Source organism: Lytechinus variegatus, chromosome 6, assembly GCF_018143015.1.
Source record: "Lytechinus variegatus isolate NC3 chromosome 6, Lvar_3.0, whole genome shotgun sequence".
Taxonomy (NCBI): domain Eukaryota; kingdom Metazoa; phylum Echinodermata; class Echinoidea; order Temnopleuroida; family Toxopneustidae; genus Lytechinus; species Lytechinus variegatus.
Window position 1 is genome coordinate 46,732,077 of NC_054745.1, and position 19,454 is coordinate 46,751,530.

A 19,454-nucleotide genomic window follows, 5' to 3' on the forward strand; every position below is an offset into this window, starting at 1 on the left:
CAGCAAAAAAAATGTGTTTACATTTCAAGAAATCTTTTCCTTCCACCTGCTACATCACCTGGGTCAGTTTTTATTTTATTTTCCTAAAAACTTTATTGGAACATTGCATGACCTTGCATTTTTTTGGTAGAAACCCATTGGCCAGTAACCCTCCCGGTATTCACAAGGGAGGTGTAGTTACAGCATGGTCTAATTTTTTTAAAACCTAATGTTAAAGCTTGTGTATAGTTTTGGTAAATCCACCAAAATGCACCTATCACTATTCCAATTCATTGCTAGCTAATATGAATGGATATGCCCTATAACAGTTATGATGTGGAGGATATGAAATGAAAATGTGTTTTTCAGGATAAATTTTGCGATTTTACATGGAAATTTAACTTGATCGGGTCACCCGATCAAATTAAAATATCTGTGTGTTTTTGTCTTTCAATTAAATCCTATTCCAAATCATGGAATGGGCTGAAACTTTCAAGATATGTTCTTTGTAACTTTTGGATATGTAATCACTAAATTTATAAAATAAGTGCTTGAATGCCCATTTTTTTAAATGTAAAACAAGCATCGCCGAGAGAGGGCGCTATATATCCAAGATTTGAATATTTGAAATTTTCTCAGAGAAGTGCAGTTGGAAAAATATCTAACGGTCTCTACGCTTCAGTAAGACTGTCATATTAGATGATATTTGATTATCAATCACATTATTGACCCTTTACCAAAGCTATACACAGGCTTTAAAACTATTTGACCATCTTTTCTGAAATAATCTGAGGTTTAGACCATGGTCTAAAACTTAGCCTGGGCTAACTCAATCAAACCATGGTCTTAAGTTTTATCTCAGGCGAACTAAACCTCCTTTGTTATTACAAGCCATGGGTTGTAGTGAAATAAGAATATGATGTAGGATACAAACTAGTGAAAGAGATAGGGGCGTAACTGGGACCAAGGGGGGGGGGGATTTCTCTGTCATATCATGGAACAGGCAATGGCATCATAAGGCAAAATTTTTGAGGTGGCGATATGGTGTATCGGGCAAATAAATGTAAATGTGAGCGAGCAAAAATGTTGATATTTTTATTGGAAAAATCATATTTTGTGATAGATTTTGACATGTTAAAAAGATATATTTCACCCTTCTATCTCTCTTTTGTACGCCAAGGTGAACAGGATATTTGTTATGATTGTGCCCATTAGGGCAAACATCTATATGCTCGAGGGGCCCAGTATGGCGCTTGTGGCAAGATGTAGCTTAATATAAGTTATGAGCGAGATAAAAAAAATCACCTTTTCATGAGAATCTAACATGATAGATTTTTATGTGATCTTCAGAAAATGAAATTCAAATTTTGTGACTTTTCCATCATAGCAAATATGTCATATATTTTTTTCAGTCGTCTCATTTCACTGCCTTCTTTATTTTCTTTTATTTCCCCTTGGCTGTGGAACCATCTCCCGTACACTAGTGCTTTGATGCAAAGCTTAATGCAGGATGAGTCCATATAGGGGCCCGTTATAAAGCCCTTTAACCCTAAGAAGACTAAGAAGACATTTTTCGCAATAAATCAACCTCTCAAAGTTTTTTTACCGCATCGCTCGTTGACTTTTTACTTTCAAGTCTCGCGCAACTTTTGAGACCAAAATTGCGACCTCGGGTATGCAGTTCCAAAATTATGCAACATTTCGTAAGTGCATGCAGACCCAAAATTACTCAAAAACGTGAATTGTGTACAAATCCAATGCAAATAGTATTTTTAGCCTTAATTAATAAAATGTATCATTTTTTTCCCTTTTACTGCTTAAAATAAATTAATTTTATCTTGTTTATGTGTTAAGTCCCCAACAATTTCCATTGAAAAAACAAAAAGTAAAAAAACAAAGAAATACATAAGAAATGTAGAAAAAAATAGAATGCATAAGAAAATGTGATGTTGAAATTTTCAAAAAATAAATTAAATCAGATGCTTATCTAGAGTATGTGAAACAAAAATTAGCATTCTAGGGGCATTATTTTATTAACTAGAGCAAACTTATGATTTTATGCATATATTAGCATAATTAATGAGCAATGAGATGTTTTGCAGAATTTGATATGGTTTTGTAGATGCCATGGGTATTACGCGCGTGCCAATTTTCGTTGCGATCGACGGCCGAGATAAGGAAATTACGCCACGGCTGGATTCGAACCCACGACCCTCTGTTTCAAAGTCAGAACACTTATCCGCTGAGCCACAACGCTCCACACATCATAAGGGGGGCTAATTCAGCCAGTCTTCTTAGGCGTTGAAATAGCCCAGTCTATTTAGGGTTAAACTTTACTGATGACGAGCCCCCACTGCACGGATCTTGACTCTTGGACAGAACCCCCAGTAGCTTTGAAGATTTAGCAAGGTTATGATAGACTTTCTCAAAACATTACCATCCATCTTTGTTCCCAATCGTTATATTCCATCCTCGTAACCTCTCATATTTTCCTTGCTCAAAACTTGATCTTCTGTTTGTTTTCAAAATGTTTTTGATATTGTGATTCATTTTCTCTGTAATTTACCTGTGTTTCCCTGCATGTAATTTTTATTAGTTTATGACCTGGGCTTATTTCCTTTTAATATTATATAGACACCTATGTTCCTTTGTTTGATTTTGAATAAAGTGATGATTAAAAAAAATAGAAATTCACCAGATTTAAAATTCACTTCTAAGCAATCTCACACACACCCTGTTGTTCATATGTCATTCTTCTGTTGTAAATAAACAATACACATTGACTTTATATATGTGATAATAGAGTACCACCAAAGTGTGACATAAATTTTCACTTTTTGCATAACAGCAGCACTTTTATACCATATATTTTGGAAGAGCATGTTGAAAAACCAAAATTGCTTCTATGGGGCCTTAAATACATGTATGACCTTGTGAATTAGCCCTATTTAAGTCAATGGGTGATTTCAAGTACGGTGTTGAGAGCGTAAAGAGTCCGCTGAACCGAGCTGAGTTCAGAGGAACGATACCGGTTGCGTTTATCGATAGCACATGACGTCACGCCTCTACGCTGCTAAATCATCTCAACTTCACACGAGAAGTCTTGACGACAAAACTGAAATCGGAGAGAAATGCATTAAATTCTCATCTACAGAATACCAATGCTTTAATTAATTCAACAGTGAACATTATTCTTCATCAAAATATGTAAAGCTCAAATAATTTGAACTCATCTTAACTGTAAAAGCTAATTTTACGGGGATGTTTCATCGTGTTCGCCGCATTTTCACGAGCTTGAGATTGCCAACACCAACACCGAACTTGAAATCATGATTTTCCCAATCCCTGGGGGTTGGTTTTGGGGATATTGCACATAGATCGTCAACACCAGCCGCAGTGCTGGGTTTAGCAGACGATATTCAACACCATTCTTCCAACACGAACTGCCGGAAATATGTCATATTTTTCGAGGTCAATCCCAACACCAGCCTGATTTCAAGTACGGTGTTGTGGCTGGTGTTGTCATAACACCAACACCAGATTTCAACACCATACTTGAAATCACCCAATGTATTATTGGCCTGGTTCTAAATATTAGGAACCAGGCCAATAATATTTCACTTTCATATTTTTGTCAAATTTTCTAAAGAAATACTCAATATTTTTAATGATTAGCAGCTCTAGGGCTGTCTCATAAAGGGATACAACTACAATGGGCTCAGCAGCCAATCAGTCAAGGATTCCATGGAAGTTACAATAGTTAGAAGTCTTTATGACCCCTCTTCAAGTTTAATGGTATAAATTTGGCTTGATCAACACAGACAATGATGACACTAAAAGAGTATATACCATGATTCATGTATTTTATTGGGGCTGTACCAGTATGAACTTATCAAAACCAAGAGTTCTATCATTGTCAGTTTTGGTAAGTCCTCTGTTTATACCACGGGTTCTTATGATGAGCAAAGATCTCTTTGTGAGTCGAATCCAGTGACTGAGGTCCAGAAACAACCTGATCTGCATGATGGGTAATACATTGATGTCTTGATGTAATAATAAATCCAGGGTGTGATTGAGAGACTTGTAGACAAAGTTCAGATAACTTTTGAAATGAGTCTGAAGAGGAAGATTGATGAGGTGTCTAACGATATCTTCTGAGACGGAGAAGGTTTCTTCGTTTCCAGGAAGCCCTCCTGGAACCACCAGATGTCTGCTTGTAGAGATGACCTTTGCCAAGACCACGACTCTTCTTGCCTGGGTGAAACAAAATGACATAGAAAATTGTAATCAGACAATGACAAAGTTTGTTCTTAGATGAGAAGGGAAAATGAAACTTGTTTTTCAATGAATTCTTAATATCACAGGGTTCCCAGCATCAAAACAGTATTCCCTGATGAAATCTGAAAATTATATAATTATTTCAACTTGTTTCCAGTTTGTTTTCTATGTTGTTGCAGAGAACTATTTGTTATATAACACTATGGATCTATCGAAACTGGGTTAAAAAACAAACTGATTAAGATTTTATAAGGACACTTTATACATTCCACTCAGTCCAAATGAACAATATATTTACACAGGCTAGCTATCATGAACTTTACTAAGCCCGTGTCAATAATTAAGTGATTGGTTCAATCACAAAGAGACCCTCACATCAGAATCCAAAGTCGCAAAATACCAATCAAAATCAGATATAATTGAACAAACCTCCCAGTTTATTACAAATGCAATTCACAGTGATTGGCTTGATCACATAGGAGCTACAGTAAGTTGAAATCAAAGTTTTAAATGACGGGAAGTTCTGGAACAATCCTTTAGCCACGCACAGATCCCTTTGGTGTCCTGGTAAGCGGGCAAATAATCTGAACATGTTGCTATCTGCATGTGGCTGAGATACGCAAACGGTGTGCAGATTATCCCCCGCTTACTGGGAGATCCCCAGGGGGTTTGCGTCTGGCTGTGTGATTGTTCCTGTTGTTTTAAATGTTGATGTTAATTTCCTTGTTATGTCACAGACATGATTGAAGTCTGAAATCTTAATAGTCTATGTAGCCAGTTCAAGATAAATTAAACATATGAAATGTGTCAATATCCATCATGAGATGATGATCATGGCACAGTAAAGACAAGAGAGGTAAGAAGTTTGTTTACTAGAAAGCTTGTTTGAACAACCAGGCTTTTCTTTTGACAGTGCAAAGACAGTAGGTAAAACTTACTTGCAGATGTAAGTCCACGGCATTCACGATGCTTGTGAACAGACTTGGTAATCCATTGTGTGTCTGGGTTACGTCTGATAGCTTTGTGCATTGGATCAACAAGAATCACCTGTATAAATAAATGAAGATAATCAATATCATCTTAGGGTAAGCAAACTAGGTATGAGTACTGTGTGTTATCTTAAAATATACATTTTGATATCAATACACAGAATAAATTACCTTACAATTCTATTTGTAAAGAGAAAGTAAATTGTATTGAAAGGACAATGTTCACTTGCTAGGTAACAGTGCTCAGAATGTAGCATTATGGGTAAGCAACCTGGCCAGATGTGCATAGTTTAAGAAGGCTGTCAAAGGGCAAACTTTAACATTTTTTCAATGTTCAACCCCTATTATTCTCCATTCTTCATACTCTTCATGATCTTATTCAAGTCATAATCATTTCAGGTACTCACTTATCAAAGCATTAAAACTTTTCATAAAAACTATAAAAACATAGACAAATAAATTCAAGATGGTCAAAAATGTTGGGGGTCGATGTACAAACCACATATTATGGTCAATAATAGAAATCAATATGAAAAGAAAATAAGGACAGCTGTCATAACTGAAATTTGCAAGTATATGATCTCTGCATCATGAAAAAAAGTTCAGTAGATTGCAATGCTATGATACACCATTATAAAGTAAATTTCTTTTTTTTTTGAGGGGGGGGGGGGGGGGGGGCGCGTGGGACAAGGTTCAGTAAGTTTGAGAAGCATCTACAGGGGTCATTTCAGAAAAATAAAATCTAGCTTTATATAATCCTACTGAAAATAATTTATTTTCTTGGATACAAGGCGGATGCTTTGAAAATTATTCCCTACTATGATAATAAAAAGCCTGTTATCCATTCTCAGAAGTCACAATTGGTAAAGTCCAAGACGGTTCATTCCAAGTACATCAAGAAATATTGAGTTTATCCAACAAGGATTTTGTTAATGTTTTTCAGCCCTGTTTATCTTTAATGGCTTCAATATAATTTAATCAAAAGCAGCACATTTTTCTCCTTAATCATCTTGGCTTTGGTGCAACAGGCTCCGATGAAGACAGTGGGGTTCTTTTATTTGGCAACCAGTCAACTTGATCATTTTTGCAATATGTAGCCCAGCGTAGTCTCTTGACTTTGTAACTGTTAGTAGGTTGCAGGTTCAAATCCTAGCCATGGTATGTATTTCTTCAGCCAAGAACTTGGTCCATATCATGCTGAACTCAACCCATGTGAGGTACCCAGCAGGATTAATTCATTTAAAGAACCTAGCAAATTTGGCAGCTGGAGCTAAAGCCATGGTTATATTGAATAGGCAACTATGTAATTGGTGCCTTATAAATGCTTATAGTGGGTTATGTGCAAGAGGGTCCAGATAAAGATACCTCAAAGTACTTGTAGGTAGAGTCTTCACAGATCCAGTAGCTATTGAGAACTCGTAGAGCACCACATCTACGACCAACACGTTCCTCAGCAGTAGACTGAAGAGACTTCTGGTATTTGAGCTGGTTCACTCCCTGGTTGGTTGGCTTGCCATAGGTGGCGCCCTTTGGCACAGGCCTCTTGCGTCCTCCGCGACGAAGACGAATGCGATAGATCACATAACCTACAAGGCAAGAAATTCATTAAACTTCTGAAACAAGGTAGATATCAGTGGCTCTGTAGAATGAAATAACGCTTGAGGTCAATTCAAAACATTTCAAGGTCTAAAACCTCAGTCAACATTTTCCTATGGTGCCTGTATAGCAAGTAAAAAACAGCCACCTGTATGTACAGTGGTACAAAAAATGTTAAAATTGCTGTTTTTGACTCACCATATGGTCACCATAGGAGAATTATAATAACGGAGATCTTAAATCTGAATTAGTCTTGTTCTCAAATTGGCAAGAATTAATAATGCCTTCATTCCACATTTCTAAGTAAAATAACTTAGTGATTGACAATACTAGATTATAATTAAAAGCTGTGAATTTTCATTTTCAATAAGGTTATTATTTTGCAAACTTAGAAAGTAACAATTAGTTCAATTCAGGAATGGAAAAATACTTACTGCACTACCAGAGATATAATTATATTTCATAGCTCTTTATTATTTGATATGAAAAATCTTGCAATTCATTTTGGCTCATTCATCTTGGCTTATGTAAACCCAAAGCATATAGTTCATTTTCACTTTCTAGGGCTATTCACAAACTATTGCCAAACACAGCAACATAAGACAAGCTTTATCATGACAGTCAACCTTCATTTTAGTGCTCATTTCAATGGAGAAATGAACCCTACCCCCTGACTGACCTTGTTTAGCTCTGTATCCCATACTACGAGCCTTGTCAGGTCTCATTGGTCTTGTAGCTCTGTGAATAGCAGAGAGTTGACGAAGCTGCCATGTCCTTACACGGATGAGAAACCTCATGACATCACTCTGTTTCTTGCGCCATACTTCTTGCATATACTTGTAAGCCCCCATGGTGTATTATATTCAGAGAGTGGACCTGCCAATCAAAGACAAAAAAATCAATTCACTTTGACAAAAACACACACAAATTGTTAACAAAGTGTTAACTTCTTTGAGATTCATTTAGCACTGAGGTTAAAGGTATTTTTTAACTTTACGAGCAGCCGATTTAAAAATTCTCAAACCAAGATGAAGCATGTGTACAGTGCATGTATACATTAGAAAAAATAATGGACACGGAGTGAAATATGGCCGGGTAAGAGTAAAGATTCTAAGAAGTTAAGTCATTTTTCTTTGATATGGTCTCCCAAACTGGACACTGTCTCTGAAATTGGATACCCAAATTCTTTACAAAAGTCTCTGAGTCTGATATGGAGACAGTCTCCCATTGGTTGTGTGCCTCTAGGCCTACTGGTAGTGTAGCAGCGCCAGAGATGCCAAGTAAAAAAAATGTTATGCATGAGATTTTCATGACTCGGCGTCTCTGCGCGCACGCGGTCAGTACTTACAATCGTACGTTGCGAAAAGGAGATATGGGCTTCATCATGATATCGCTCCGTACTACAAAACCATGCGACGCGATTCATCGTATCGCGTACTAGCTGTGCGCTGACTGCACTCTCGATTCGTCTCACGTGCCGGGCTAGACGCGAAGGCGGTCGGCCAGTCGTATAATCTAGCGAATAATGCTACTTTTTCTCTTTTTTTCTGTTGGGTCCCGATGCGTGAGAACAATGGGTGCCATGCGTGAGATCGTAAGACCCTGAATGCATGAGTCTCACGCACAATGCGTGAGACTTGGTAGCTCTGCTGCGCAGTAGTGAAGTGGAGTGGAGCCTGCACGAACTTCACTTGATTGATGTTGTACAGTAGAGGCGCTGGTCAGAAAATTGGGATCGTCCCAATTTACAGGGACTGTCTCTGTTTATAAGGATTTTTTCACACAAGAAATCTAGGAATGTTCATTCACCTGTCAAGTGCCGACACCAATCAAGTGTGCTAGTCAATGTAAACATATCAGGTTTCATATTTATCTTAACAAGATTATTGGAAGACAGTAAGTCATGAAAAATAGACGGTGAACTGGAGGGAATTGAGGTCACTGAATCTATTTTTAGCACTCTCAATTTCCGTAATTGCTGTCTTTGTCCCATAGGGGGAAGTGAAAAAAAAAAACGTCCCCATAAACAAGGACAGTCTCAATTTATCAAGACATGATTTGTCTTGGTTTATGAGGATATCCTTGTTTTCTGGGACAATCCCAATTTTTGGACCAGCGCCCCTACTGTTGTAGCCAGGCCTAGCCCTAGGGCCCTACTTCTACTAGGTCTTGCCATGCCTCTTTGCCTTGGCAAATTGCAAAGCAACAAAAAAGATCAATCAATTCAAAGAACAAATGGCAAATTTTCGAAACTATAGACTGGCAAAGCGAAAGGAAGTAAAAATAGATCTGTTCAATACACCAGACGGTGGACAGTACTGTTTCCAGGGGCAGAAGTTACACAAATGACAAACAATTTCAATTGTTCTGCCGTGGCTCTGACTAGAGTCTGAGTCTGAATGAACACCCGTTTCATAATACGGTGGGGATTCCAAGGTTATTTTAGTGCAACTAGGGTCTTACGTTAGACCCTAGTTGCACAAAACTAACCTTTTAATGTTCTATTAAAACCTTGAAATGGGTGTTCATTCAGAACCACGGCAGAACAATTGTGTATGCATGGAGCACGTAGTGCACTGACGTACGGTACATTATAAGCATGAGCACAGGCAGGATTGAAATAAATCGAATCCGGACAGGGTTACCAAATAACATCATGTAATTCAGCTTTAAAATACAAAATACATAAATACGATTCAGTTTATTATAATCTTGTACTATCATTATACAATCATATCGATATCTTTAGTTTTCATTGAAGGATTGCGGAAATTTATGCAGATTTCATCTCCCGTTTCTCACCGATTTTAGACCCCTCTACTGATGTTTCGAAAGAGGCCGTAAGAGGGCGTACTTAGTCTTGAAGAAAATCGCAAAAATATAAACTCCAGTGATATTTGCAAGTAGATATCTGATTTCAATGAATTTCTCTCAATAAAATTCAAATAAAAATATTTACTTATTATGATGAGTGTATATGTTAAAAATGTCCAAGATTTTTTGGTATATGGTAATGAAAAATCAAGGTTGGAATTCGAACTCTTTTCAGTGTTTTGACAAATGTCTCAAATTTTAGACTAAGTTTATTATAGCTAGCAGCGCAATTAAAACTACGAATTTACGTGGCATAGTTTACGGTACGTTGTTAAACTTGAACTATTATGTTATAATTTTGTTAAGCTTTATCAAATAACAAGTTCATCTATATTGTCATTCCATAAATACAACTCTCGTAGATGTACGACTTTGGGCGTTTAGCTGTAAGATTTATTTAGGGAAGACGATTTATTTACCAGGATCCGGATTTGACTCGAAATCACCCAAGTCCAAGGCACAGCTGCAGGACTTGACCGGACCCCGGAGAGACAGGATCGGAAGACTGTCGGCGGGGCCGGGGCCGCCTCGTTGGCTTGGTGCTGAATGCTGCCGGCATAGTCCAGCTCCATGGTAGGTAGTCTGCGCACCTAACAATGTGAGTTAAGATTTAACATGAATTACCTTTTCTTTCACAAGTTCTCTTATATAATAATGTTCCTTATAAAGTGTGCCAAATATCTCATAAAAATTTGAAAGAAATAAGATTGTCTTATTCTTGCCATTTGTTGGAAAAAACCTCGAGTCGGGCTGTCAATTAATTTTACAGATTGAAAAAAAAATTGTACCCTATATCTGCGCACCATTCACTTTGCACACGATTTGGGGATTTTGATGAGAAAGGCTGCATTTTTAGGCCGCGCCGGCTTCACATGAAATGCCCCAAATTCCTTATTTTCCACCATTTTTAGTCAGATTTTTTAATATCTGTTAAAGTGTCTGTGTTCGTTGTGTAGGCTATCTTTTAGTACATTACTATCGCGCAGATAGCATGTGGGCAGACAAGGGGGACAGATCAGACTTGGGGGAACTTTCCATACTTATTCTTGAGGACTCCATGATGATGTTTATTTAAATATTTTGACATATACTTCTTCATCATGGAGTCTTGACACTCTTCCCATTGACGCATAAAGAGACTGACCAAAACAAAGATGGATTTCCCTAGGAAATCCATCTTTTAAGATAAAAATCACATACATTGTAAATGGTGGTGATTTTATTTATTTTCACACCTTCCTACGCCTAATGCGTAAGAAGGTGTCAAAAATTGGTTAATAGAAATTTTAAAAATTGAAGATTTCTTATACCAGATTGATCTCGTGTAGATCCCTCGATCTGTTTGTCAACAAAGCAAATACAAAAGGTCTGACCCTTGAACCGCTTCATTATGACGTCACGTATCTACAATAAGCGATGTTGCAAAATGCCATTTTGAAGAACAATCATAGATGAAAATTAGTATTTAACAAACACTAATATTTAATACGTGAATACAAATATTTTATTATTATAATAATTATTTAAAATCATGTATTATGCTGACCTAGAGGCTAGACTGTTTGAGCCTCTTTGGGGAAACATGTCACATTCATTGATAGAAAATCAACTTAGCTGCCAGAAAATGTGAAGATGTCTCTACATAACTACATTTGTGCTCTCAAAATATGGAAAGGAAATTTGAGGCCAACTGATCTATTGACTTTTTGGACACGTCTATTTTCATCAAGATCTAAGAAAATCAGACAGTATAATGAAGTGGTTGATGAGATTGAAAAATCTTGCGGTCTCCCTAATTTAAAGGTCATATCCACTCCAGAAAAGTGTTGATTTGAATCAATAGAGAAAGATCGAACAGGCATGCATAACGCTGAAAATTTCATCAAAATCTGACTGACCTCTCTTACAATACTATTTGTACAGGATATCTCTGCTGATCTCCGAAGCTAATGGAGGAAGAATAAGAAGAAAATAACAAAGATGACATTGAAAGTTTTTTGCTTATTTTTCAAAAAACAGAATGCACTGTTCAGTGACATGCAAATGAGAGAGTATATGGTGTTGACGGCCTAACTCACATTTCCTTTGTTTGTTATTGTTTCAATTATAAAATATTTCATTTTTATTCAGAATTGACAATAAGGATCAATTTGACCGAACCATAAAATATTAAAACAGTGGTAATACCACATGTTCAGGGAGGAATAAAACTTAATTTCATGTACAATAGGGAGAAAATTTCACATTTCATGTGATAAAATACAAAAGAAATAGAGTGAGTGATGTCATCAGTCCCCTCATTTGCATAACAGCTAGGATGAGAATAACTGTTTTGTGAAATTATTGAAAACATTAAGATGTCATCACTTTGTAATTTTACATGTGATATTGATGAAACTTTCAGTGTTAGTATGCTTGTTGGATCTTTCTCTTTTTATTCAAATCAACTTTATGTTGGAGTCGACTTGTCCTTTTGAAGTTTTTCTCTCTTTTAATTTGTACTGTATATTGTATATCTTAGAATTTTCAAACAACATAAACATCACATTGTGAATACATACCTGATACCATCACATGTTTTCTCAATTTCTTTCATCTCTCACAGTATGTTAATCGGGATAATCATCAGATGCGGAAACACACATTCTATCATTGACTGTAAGAGCGATTGATAATCATGCCTCTGGTGGCAGGTTTGATCTACACTGTGTATGGGACCTTCGCTGGTCTTGTGACAGCATGTGTGCTGCTGACATTAATTTCCAAGAGGCTGAGCGGTCAGCAGCATAGCACTGGTAACAATCCAACATTTGTTCAATTCCAGAGGAAATATTTTTTGGCCTACTTCCTTGCCCTTGCTGCTGATTGGCTTCAAGGACCGTATCTTTATAAACTATACAGTTACTATGGTTTTCTTGAGTCACAGATTACTGTACTTTATGTCTGTGGATTTGCTGCAAGTGTAGTCTTTGGGAGTCTCACCAGCACCTTGGCTGATCGATTTGGTCGCAAGAAATTGTGTATAACCTTCTGTATAGTGTACTCTGTATCATGTTTCATGAAGCTTTCAAGAAGCTATGGACTTCTTATCATTGGTAGGATTCTTGGAGGAGTGTCAACATCTCTTCTCTTCACAGCGTTTGAGGCATGGTATGCGCATGAACACCTTGAAACGCATGACTTCCCAAAGGAGTGGCTTTCTGTTACCTTCTCAAAGGCAACTGTGTGGAATGGAGCTCTTGCTGTTGGTGCAGGAATTGTCGCAAACATCATCGCTGGGCCGTTTGGCTGGGGCCCAGTCTCGCCATTTCTTCTAGCCATCCCTCTTCTCGTTGCTTCGGGACTGATCGTGGCTACTTCATGGAAGGAGAATTACAGCGAGCAACGTGTCAACTGCTCTAAAACCTGCGGTGAAGGAATGCGACACATCGTCAGTAGCCGACGGATGATGCTAATTGGTGCAATGCAATCACTCTATGAGAGTGTCATGTATATCTTCATCTTTATTTGGACACCAGTCCTTGATCCCTATCAACTTCCCCTAGGTCTTATCTTTTCTAATTTCATGTTGTGTATCATGATCGGATCATCTGTCTATCAAATCCTCACCAGCTTCAGACATTCTCCTGTAGTTCTAGTCAATGCAGCTATCATTATAGCACTCGTATCAACTCTTATTTGTGTAGGTTCTACTAAACCTCTTCAGGAGCATCCAACAGTTTCCTACTTTGCCTTCCTCCTGCTAGAGCTGGCTTGTGGGATCTATTTCCCTGCGATGGGTTTCCTTCGAGGCAAGATCCTTCCCGAGTCCCATCGAGCTGGAATAATGAACTGGTTCCGTGTTCCACTCAACTTAATAGCATGTATTGGTCTCATGGTACTTCATGATGAACCTACTAAGGCTGGTACTAGACATATCTTTATTATCTGTTCAGCATTATTAGGTGTTGCTCTGTGTTGTGGAGTGCAGTTTGGTTCAATTACAAAGAATGACTCAACTCTTACAGAGGATGGTGAAAGTAGTGATATCGCATAGAGAGGCATTGAACTTTGTTATTCCATTTTGTGTTTTCTAAATTACTAAGAAAGGGAAAACCTAAGCAAAAAGTTATTTTTATCAGAAGAAAAAAAAATCAGACAAGTACATGGGTGAAAGTGTTGACAAAATCGGACAAACTTTGAGAAAGTCATGTATCTTTAAAAGTTGTAAAAATCAGCTGCATTTGGTGATGTCATAGTGATAAAGGCAAGGACTGCTCTCCTATATACTCCATAAAATTGTTATATTGTCGGGGAGAGGGGTTAAATGTTATGTAAAAAATTAAAACTATATATATATTTTTTGTTCATTACGATATAAAGCATACATACTACATCAGTTATATTTGGATTACTTCCACAAGGGAATATGTACTTGAAAGAAAACCACAAATCCTTTATAAGTACATGGCTTATGACTATTGAATAGTTGTCATTCACACTTGTTGTAATTTACTTACCCAGTTGCCAATTTGAAAGTTAAATAGTTTTAGGGATCTCAATTTTTAAAAAGTCATAACTTTCTTTATCCAATTTTTTTTCTCAATCTTTCACCATTCTCTTTTTCCTATTTGTCCTCCTTTTCCATAAAATATTTAATGAGATTGGATTCTCCTTTCAGTATGATATGAAGTATTTTTAAAAATTAAACATCCTAAAATCTATTTAAATAGCTAACAATAAGCATAAGTTATATCTGAGTTGGCTTTAGCATTGATATAAAAATAAATTTTAAGATTGATGAAACACTCCTTTCTCATTCCTGCACTTTAATATGAAATTATAAAAGGAAGTATTTATGTGTACCCATTTGTATGTAGTATTTTAAAATCTATTTTTGAAGTTTGCTTGTATATTTGTAGTTTTTTGTATATATCTAAAGGTCTAAAGGAATTGTTGGGCTAGTCCCATGAGTATATTTGATGCACTTAATAAGATATCACCATCATTATTATTATACCCCTGCCAAATAAAGTTTGAAGGGGTAGGAATCAGTGTACAGTTGGGCTGGCGGTGGGTCAATTGCAAATCTTGCGCATCAAACTACTTCCTCAGTTTTTAACCAATTCTCATGATATTTGGTACAGGTATTGGTGTTGCGGTAAAGATGTGCAAGGCACATTTGTCATATGTGTCAGAAATTGTGTTGCCATGGTAACAGTATATACATGTAATGGCAAAAATGAAGTAAAAATCTAGCAGTTCAACCTACATGTACTTCCTCAATCTTAACCAATTCTCATGAAATTTGGCACACACATTGTTCTTGAGGTAAAGATGTGCAAGACATATATAATGTGTGTGTCAGAAGTTATGTTGCCATGGTAGTTACATATTTTATGTTATATGGCGAAAATCTTGTGGTATAAATTGCTTCATCAATTTCCACCAATTCTCAAGAAATTTTGCTGACGCATTGATTTCAAGGTAAAGATGTCCGAGACGCATATTTTTTGTGTGTCGGAAATCAAGTTGCCATGGTAACAACATATTGTATGCCCCAAATGAGGTAAAATCTTCTGATTCTTTTAACTGTAAAATTTGTGGAAAGAAACAGGAGTATAATATGCGGAGTGACCTAATAAAAAAAATAAACTGAATATTTGTTCTTTTTTAGTTTATTGAACTCGATAACTAACCCTAAACCAATTTTTTTTACAAGAAGGAAGATATCATCAGGGGAGCGTTTCATGAAAGGACTTGTCAGACGTTTTATCCGACAAGTCCCATTTTATCCGACAGTTACCATAGTAACAGTGCCTCACAGCCAATCAGAGTCAGAGAAAGATGTCAGATCTGACAACTTGTCGGACAAAAATGTTGATGAAACACTCCCCTGGATTATTTGGTCTCTGTGATATACCTGTCCAGGGAGGGGGCACTCACATATATTGGTGGTACAGGGATGAGCCACTTTGATGACCCTTTTCAGACCTAATTTTTAGTTCTCTAAGTACCTTACTCCTGTTATAAGACATCTCAGTTCCAAGCCCTGCCAAAGTTGCAAAGCGTGAGCACGGCATGCGAGAGAGAGATGTATGTAGTATGTACGGCTTCGCAACTCCTTACATAACTAGTAGCCACTCCATGCATGGCTAGCGCATGCACAGTACTATGGTGCAACGTACCTACAGTGCCGCGATCCTGTTCCGCCGACCGTTTTTCACACCACGCAGTAAATATTTAGTCTCTTAGACCCTCATTTCAGAGTTTCGTGAGGCACACCCCGTCAAAATATCAATTTAGTGCCCCCCCCCCCCCTGGTACCCTTACATGTACATGTAAATGTAAAAAGTTCATAATCTGGGCAAGTTATATTTTTTTGTGTGTTCTGGTTTGTTCGTTTATCTTTGTCTGATGCTTTCTTCTTGGTTTACTGTTCAAATGATGAAAGGTATACTGGTGAAATAGTATTTATATTTTTAAGGCCTTTTGATGTACATGTAAGCTTTGATATGTGGGTTATTCTTTTGGGTTAGGGTCACAATGTGTGCAAGATGTTCATGTATCATCAAGTATTTATTTCACAAAAATTGGACCGAGCCTGATGGATGAACCATGTAAATACACTGTATACTGGTGTTTTGATGTAGTCAGATCATAACTTACCATTATAATTTTTCTCTTAAAAGCAGTGGCGGCACCAGGATTTTCAAAGTGGGGGGGCAAATGGGGGGCAAAAGAAAATATTGGGGGGGCAAGGGCAGTCAAAAAAATTTTTTGCATGTGTGGAAAAATCGAGCGCGAAGCGCGAGTTTTAGTGGCCCCAATAAACATTTTTTTGTTACACTTGATATAAACAGAAATTTTTGTAAAATCAGGTAATGCTTAATGGAGCAAAGTTATTGATCAAAACTAGATCATGAACTGAACATTTACATATATGTAATCTTAAGGCGTAGACCTATTCTACTTTTACATTTTTGTATCACATCAGAAAAAATGCATGATCGCATTGTAAAAGACTTCAATATTTAATTTCTGTTCTCTTTTTCATATCTTATTTTTTTCATACATAGGCCTAATAATTTTCTTCCGAAGACAGGAAAGTTTTTAATACACAGGGTAAAGTTTATTTTCAAATATACTATAGTTGGGTGTCTTGTTATGAGAATATAGCCTAATAGATACAGACATTCCCCTCGTGGAAAGGTCGAAAATTTAAGAGGGAGGGGACAGAACACCCATCGCAGATTGCACATCTTTACATAGCCTATTTACTTTTTCGCTAAAAACCATGACGGTGACAAATTATGAACGAAGAGTTCAAGCATTCTTATTTGTTAATGAAGCAAATCGATGAGTTTAATCCAAATTTTACATGAGTAGATGCATATTTATTTCAAGGAAGGGGGCAGACTTTGAGTATTTGTCCTCCACGCCCCCCCCCCCCCAAAGAATAAACATTGCTGACGACAGAATACACGCCATGTACTGTAGTTTAACACTTACATTAGCTTGTGTATCACACATTGAAATGTCTGCCTTAATGCAAGATATAACAAGCGATATAAACTTATTACAAACTAATAGTGTGCGAGGAAGCCAACAGCGACTAAGTGAGAAAATTTTCAAGTTTTGAAGAGCAGAAAATTGTATTTTAGAGCACTTCACAGCTGAGCTTGAATATGTAGTACGACAGCATCTACTTATTTACAAATTACTGTATAATTTTCTTTTAAGTCCTCAAAATTTCTGGGGGGGCAACTGGGGGGGCAAAGCTTCTGAGTGGGGGGGGCAAATGCCCCCCCATGCCCCCCCTTGGTGCCGCCACTGCTTAAAAGGTAACATATTGAAGGGATCGGGGACCCCTCCCCCCCCCATGGCTACAAGTTGATTTGCATTATAGATTGCCTTTTTCAGAGTGCTGTTTGAGACAGTGTTTTCTTGTAGACAGGATTAATTCTAAAGGATGTTGATTTGATACCTTAAGTCTTAGATTAAATATGTCTGTCATTTAGAACAAGTAACTTTTTGCAAAGCCCTACAAGGTCAATATATTATCTCACATTATTTGTTAATGGATTAAAAAAACATATAAAGTTTCCATGTATGTTTTAGATTTTTCAATACTCTATGAATATTTTTACTAATCAAATATCATGAAGCTTTTACTTCTCCAGAATTACCAATACCAGTTCTTTCAGCTGGTTTCTTACTTCAGACCACATGAATTGGTCTACATCCACAATACATTCCCAAGTCATGAAGATGAAACCTTACTAGTCAGAAATATAGCGTGCATTATATTGCTAATCATGATTGATATATAGTATGAATAAATACAAATAACATCACATTCTTGTTTGTATGTTATTCTGTTCTCGTGTCAAAGCAGCTTTTAACTTAATACTTTACATTAGATTTCTATAGCTCCATTTTCCATTTTAAGGGTTCATTGTAAAGATCATGGTCCGATTACTGCATTCTGTGAGAGTCTAGCCTATATTCCAGGCTGTTGGTTTATTTTCTGTTATGAGTCTGATGTGGCAAGGCCTGTTACATCAAGACTACAAAATATGCTCTGGTCTGCACTGAATCATTGATAAAACTAAAATGACTTAATTATTAAGAATGGTTGCATCAGACAGTGGTGGACCCAGAGAGATAAAGCATTTGAGGAGCACAGCGTCAAGTTGTTCACAAACAACACAGTGCCCCTCCAAACATTGTCTCCTCTGGGTCACGATCCGCCAGTGGCATCAGACATAGCAGTGAAGACAAACTTAGATGCAGCCTCCATCTAGTAGGTTGTTCATGAATCATGGTTTCAAAGTCATCGGCCCATATTCTGAACTTTTGAAAAGTTGTGGTTTAACTTGATAACCAATTGTAACAGGTGTTTCTACCAGTACACATTTAATTTGTCAGATCATTTGACACTGGAATTGTTCTGAACTGACTGGAATTCATTAGTTTTAATAAAGTAAACTAATTTTGACATGTTTGGCTTCTCATTAACACAGAGTTAACACATAGCCTAACACAATAACTCAATACACAATACTCATTTGTATTTAAAAACATATACCAGTATTATAGGTATCAGATTGCCCATAGAAGATAAACCCTGAGAATTATTAAAAAGAAAATTATTCCTCAAATGCAATCCCCCCTCAAAAAATGAAAGAGAATATAATTCTCATTCATTTGTTTTCAACCTCAATATTTTCTGTCTCTAGTTCATATCCAAGTCATACATTCTTCCTCATTCATTCCTTTTTAAACCCTTCTTGTCTCTCACTCTTTCTGTCATTCTTGTTAATCAGAAAATTGATCTATTGCTACAACTCATCACATGGTCTATTTTCATTTAGACCAATGTCATTACTTCAATCAATATTTCATTTAACAACCAGGTGGTCCAATAATCATTTGGTCAAACAATCACTTCGTCTATGACCATTTTGTTTCATAACCAGTTGGTCTAATACCCATTTTCTTTTCGTTCATTTCCAGTCCAAGACCACATGGTATAGAACTAAAAAGCTATTGGACCAACTAGTTATAAGACGAATTGGTGATTGAACGAAATGTGAATTAGACCATGTGGATAATGGACAAACTGATGGTAGACCAAATAATAGACGAGTTGGTAATTGGACAATATGGTTTTAAACCAATTGAAAATAAACCATTTACTCCATCCAACCACTCTCACTTTCTCTCTTAATCCCCCTCCTCACTCATACACTCTCA

The 19,454-nt window shown here is 36.8% G+C and overlaps 2 protein-coding genes across 2 annotated transcripts; one reads left to right on the plus strand and one right to left on the minus strand.

Moving 5' to 3' along the window:
- Nucleotides 1-3,825: 3,825 nt before the first annotated feature.
- Nucleotides 3,826-9,748, minus strand: LOC121417553 (60S ribosomal protein L15-like). Its single transcript, XM_041611291.1, has 5 exons — nt 9,645-9,748; nt 7,522-7,718; nt 6,612-6,832; nt 5,196-5,304; nt 3,826-4,233 (listed from the first exon to the last, which is right to left on the minus strand). The coding sequence occupies exons 2-5, from the start codon at nt 7,691-7,693 to the stop codon at nt 4,121-4,123; spliced, it is 615 nt and encodes a 204-aa protein (XP_041467225.1). The 5' UTR covers nt 7,694-7,718; nt 9,645-9,748; the 3' UTR covers nt 3,826-4,120.
- Nucleotides 9,749-9,984: 236 nt separating this feature from the next.
- On the plus strand, nt 9,985-14,967 carry LOC121417554 (molybdate-anion transporter-like). Its single transcript, XM_041611292.1, has 2 exons — nt 9,985-10,289; nt 12,322-14,967. The coding sequence occupies exon 2, from the start codon at nt 12,394-12,396 to the stop codon at nt 13,750-13,752; it is 1,359 nt and encodes a 452-aa protein (XP_041467226.1). The 5' UTR covers nt 9,985-10,289; nt 12,322-12,393; the 3' UTR covers nt 13,753-14,967.
- Nucleotides 14,968-19,454: the final 4,487 nt, after the last annotated feature.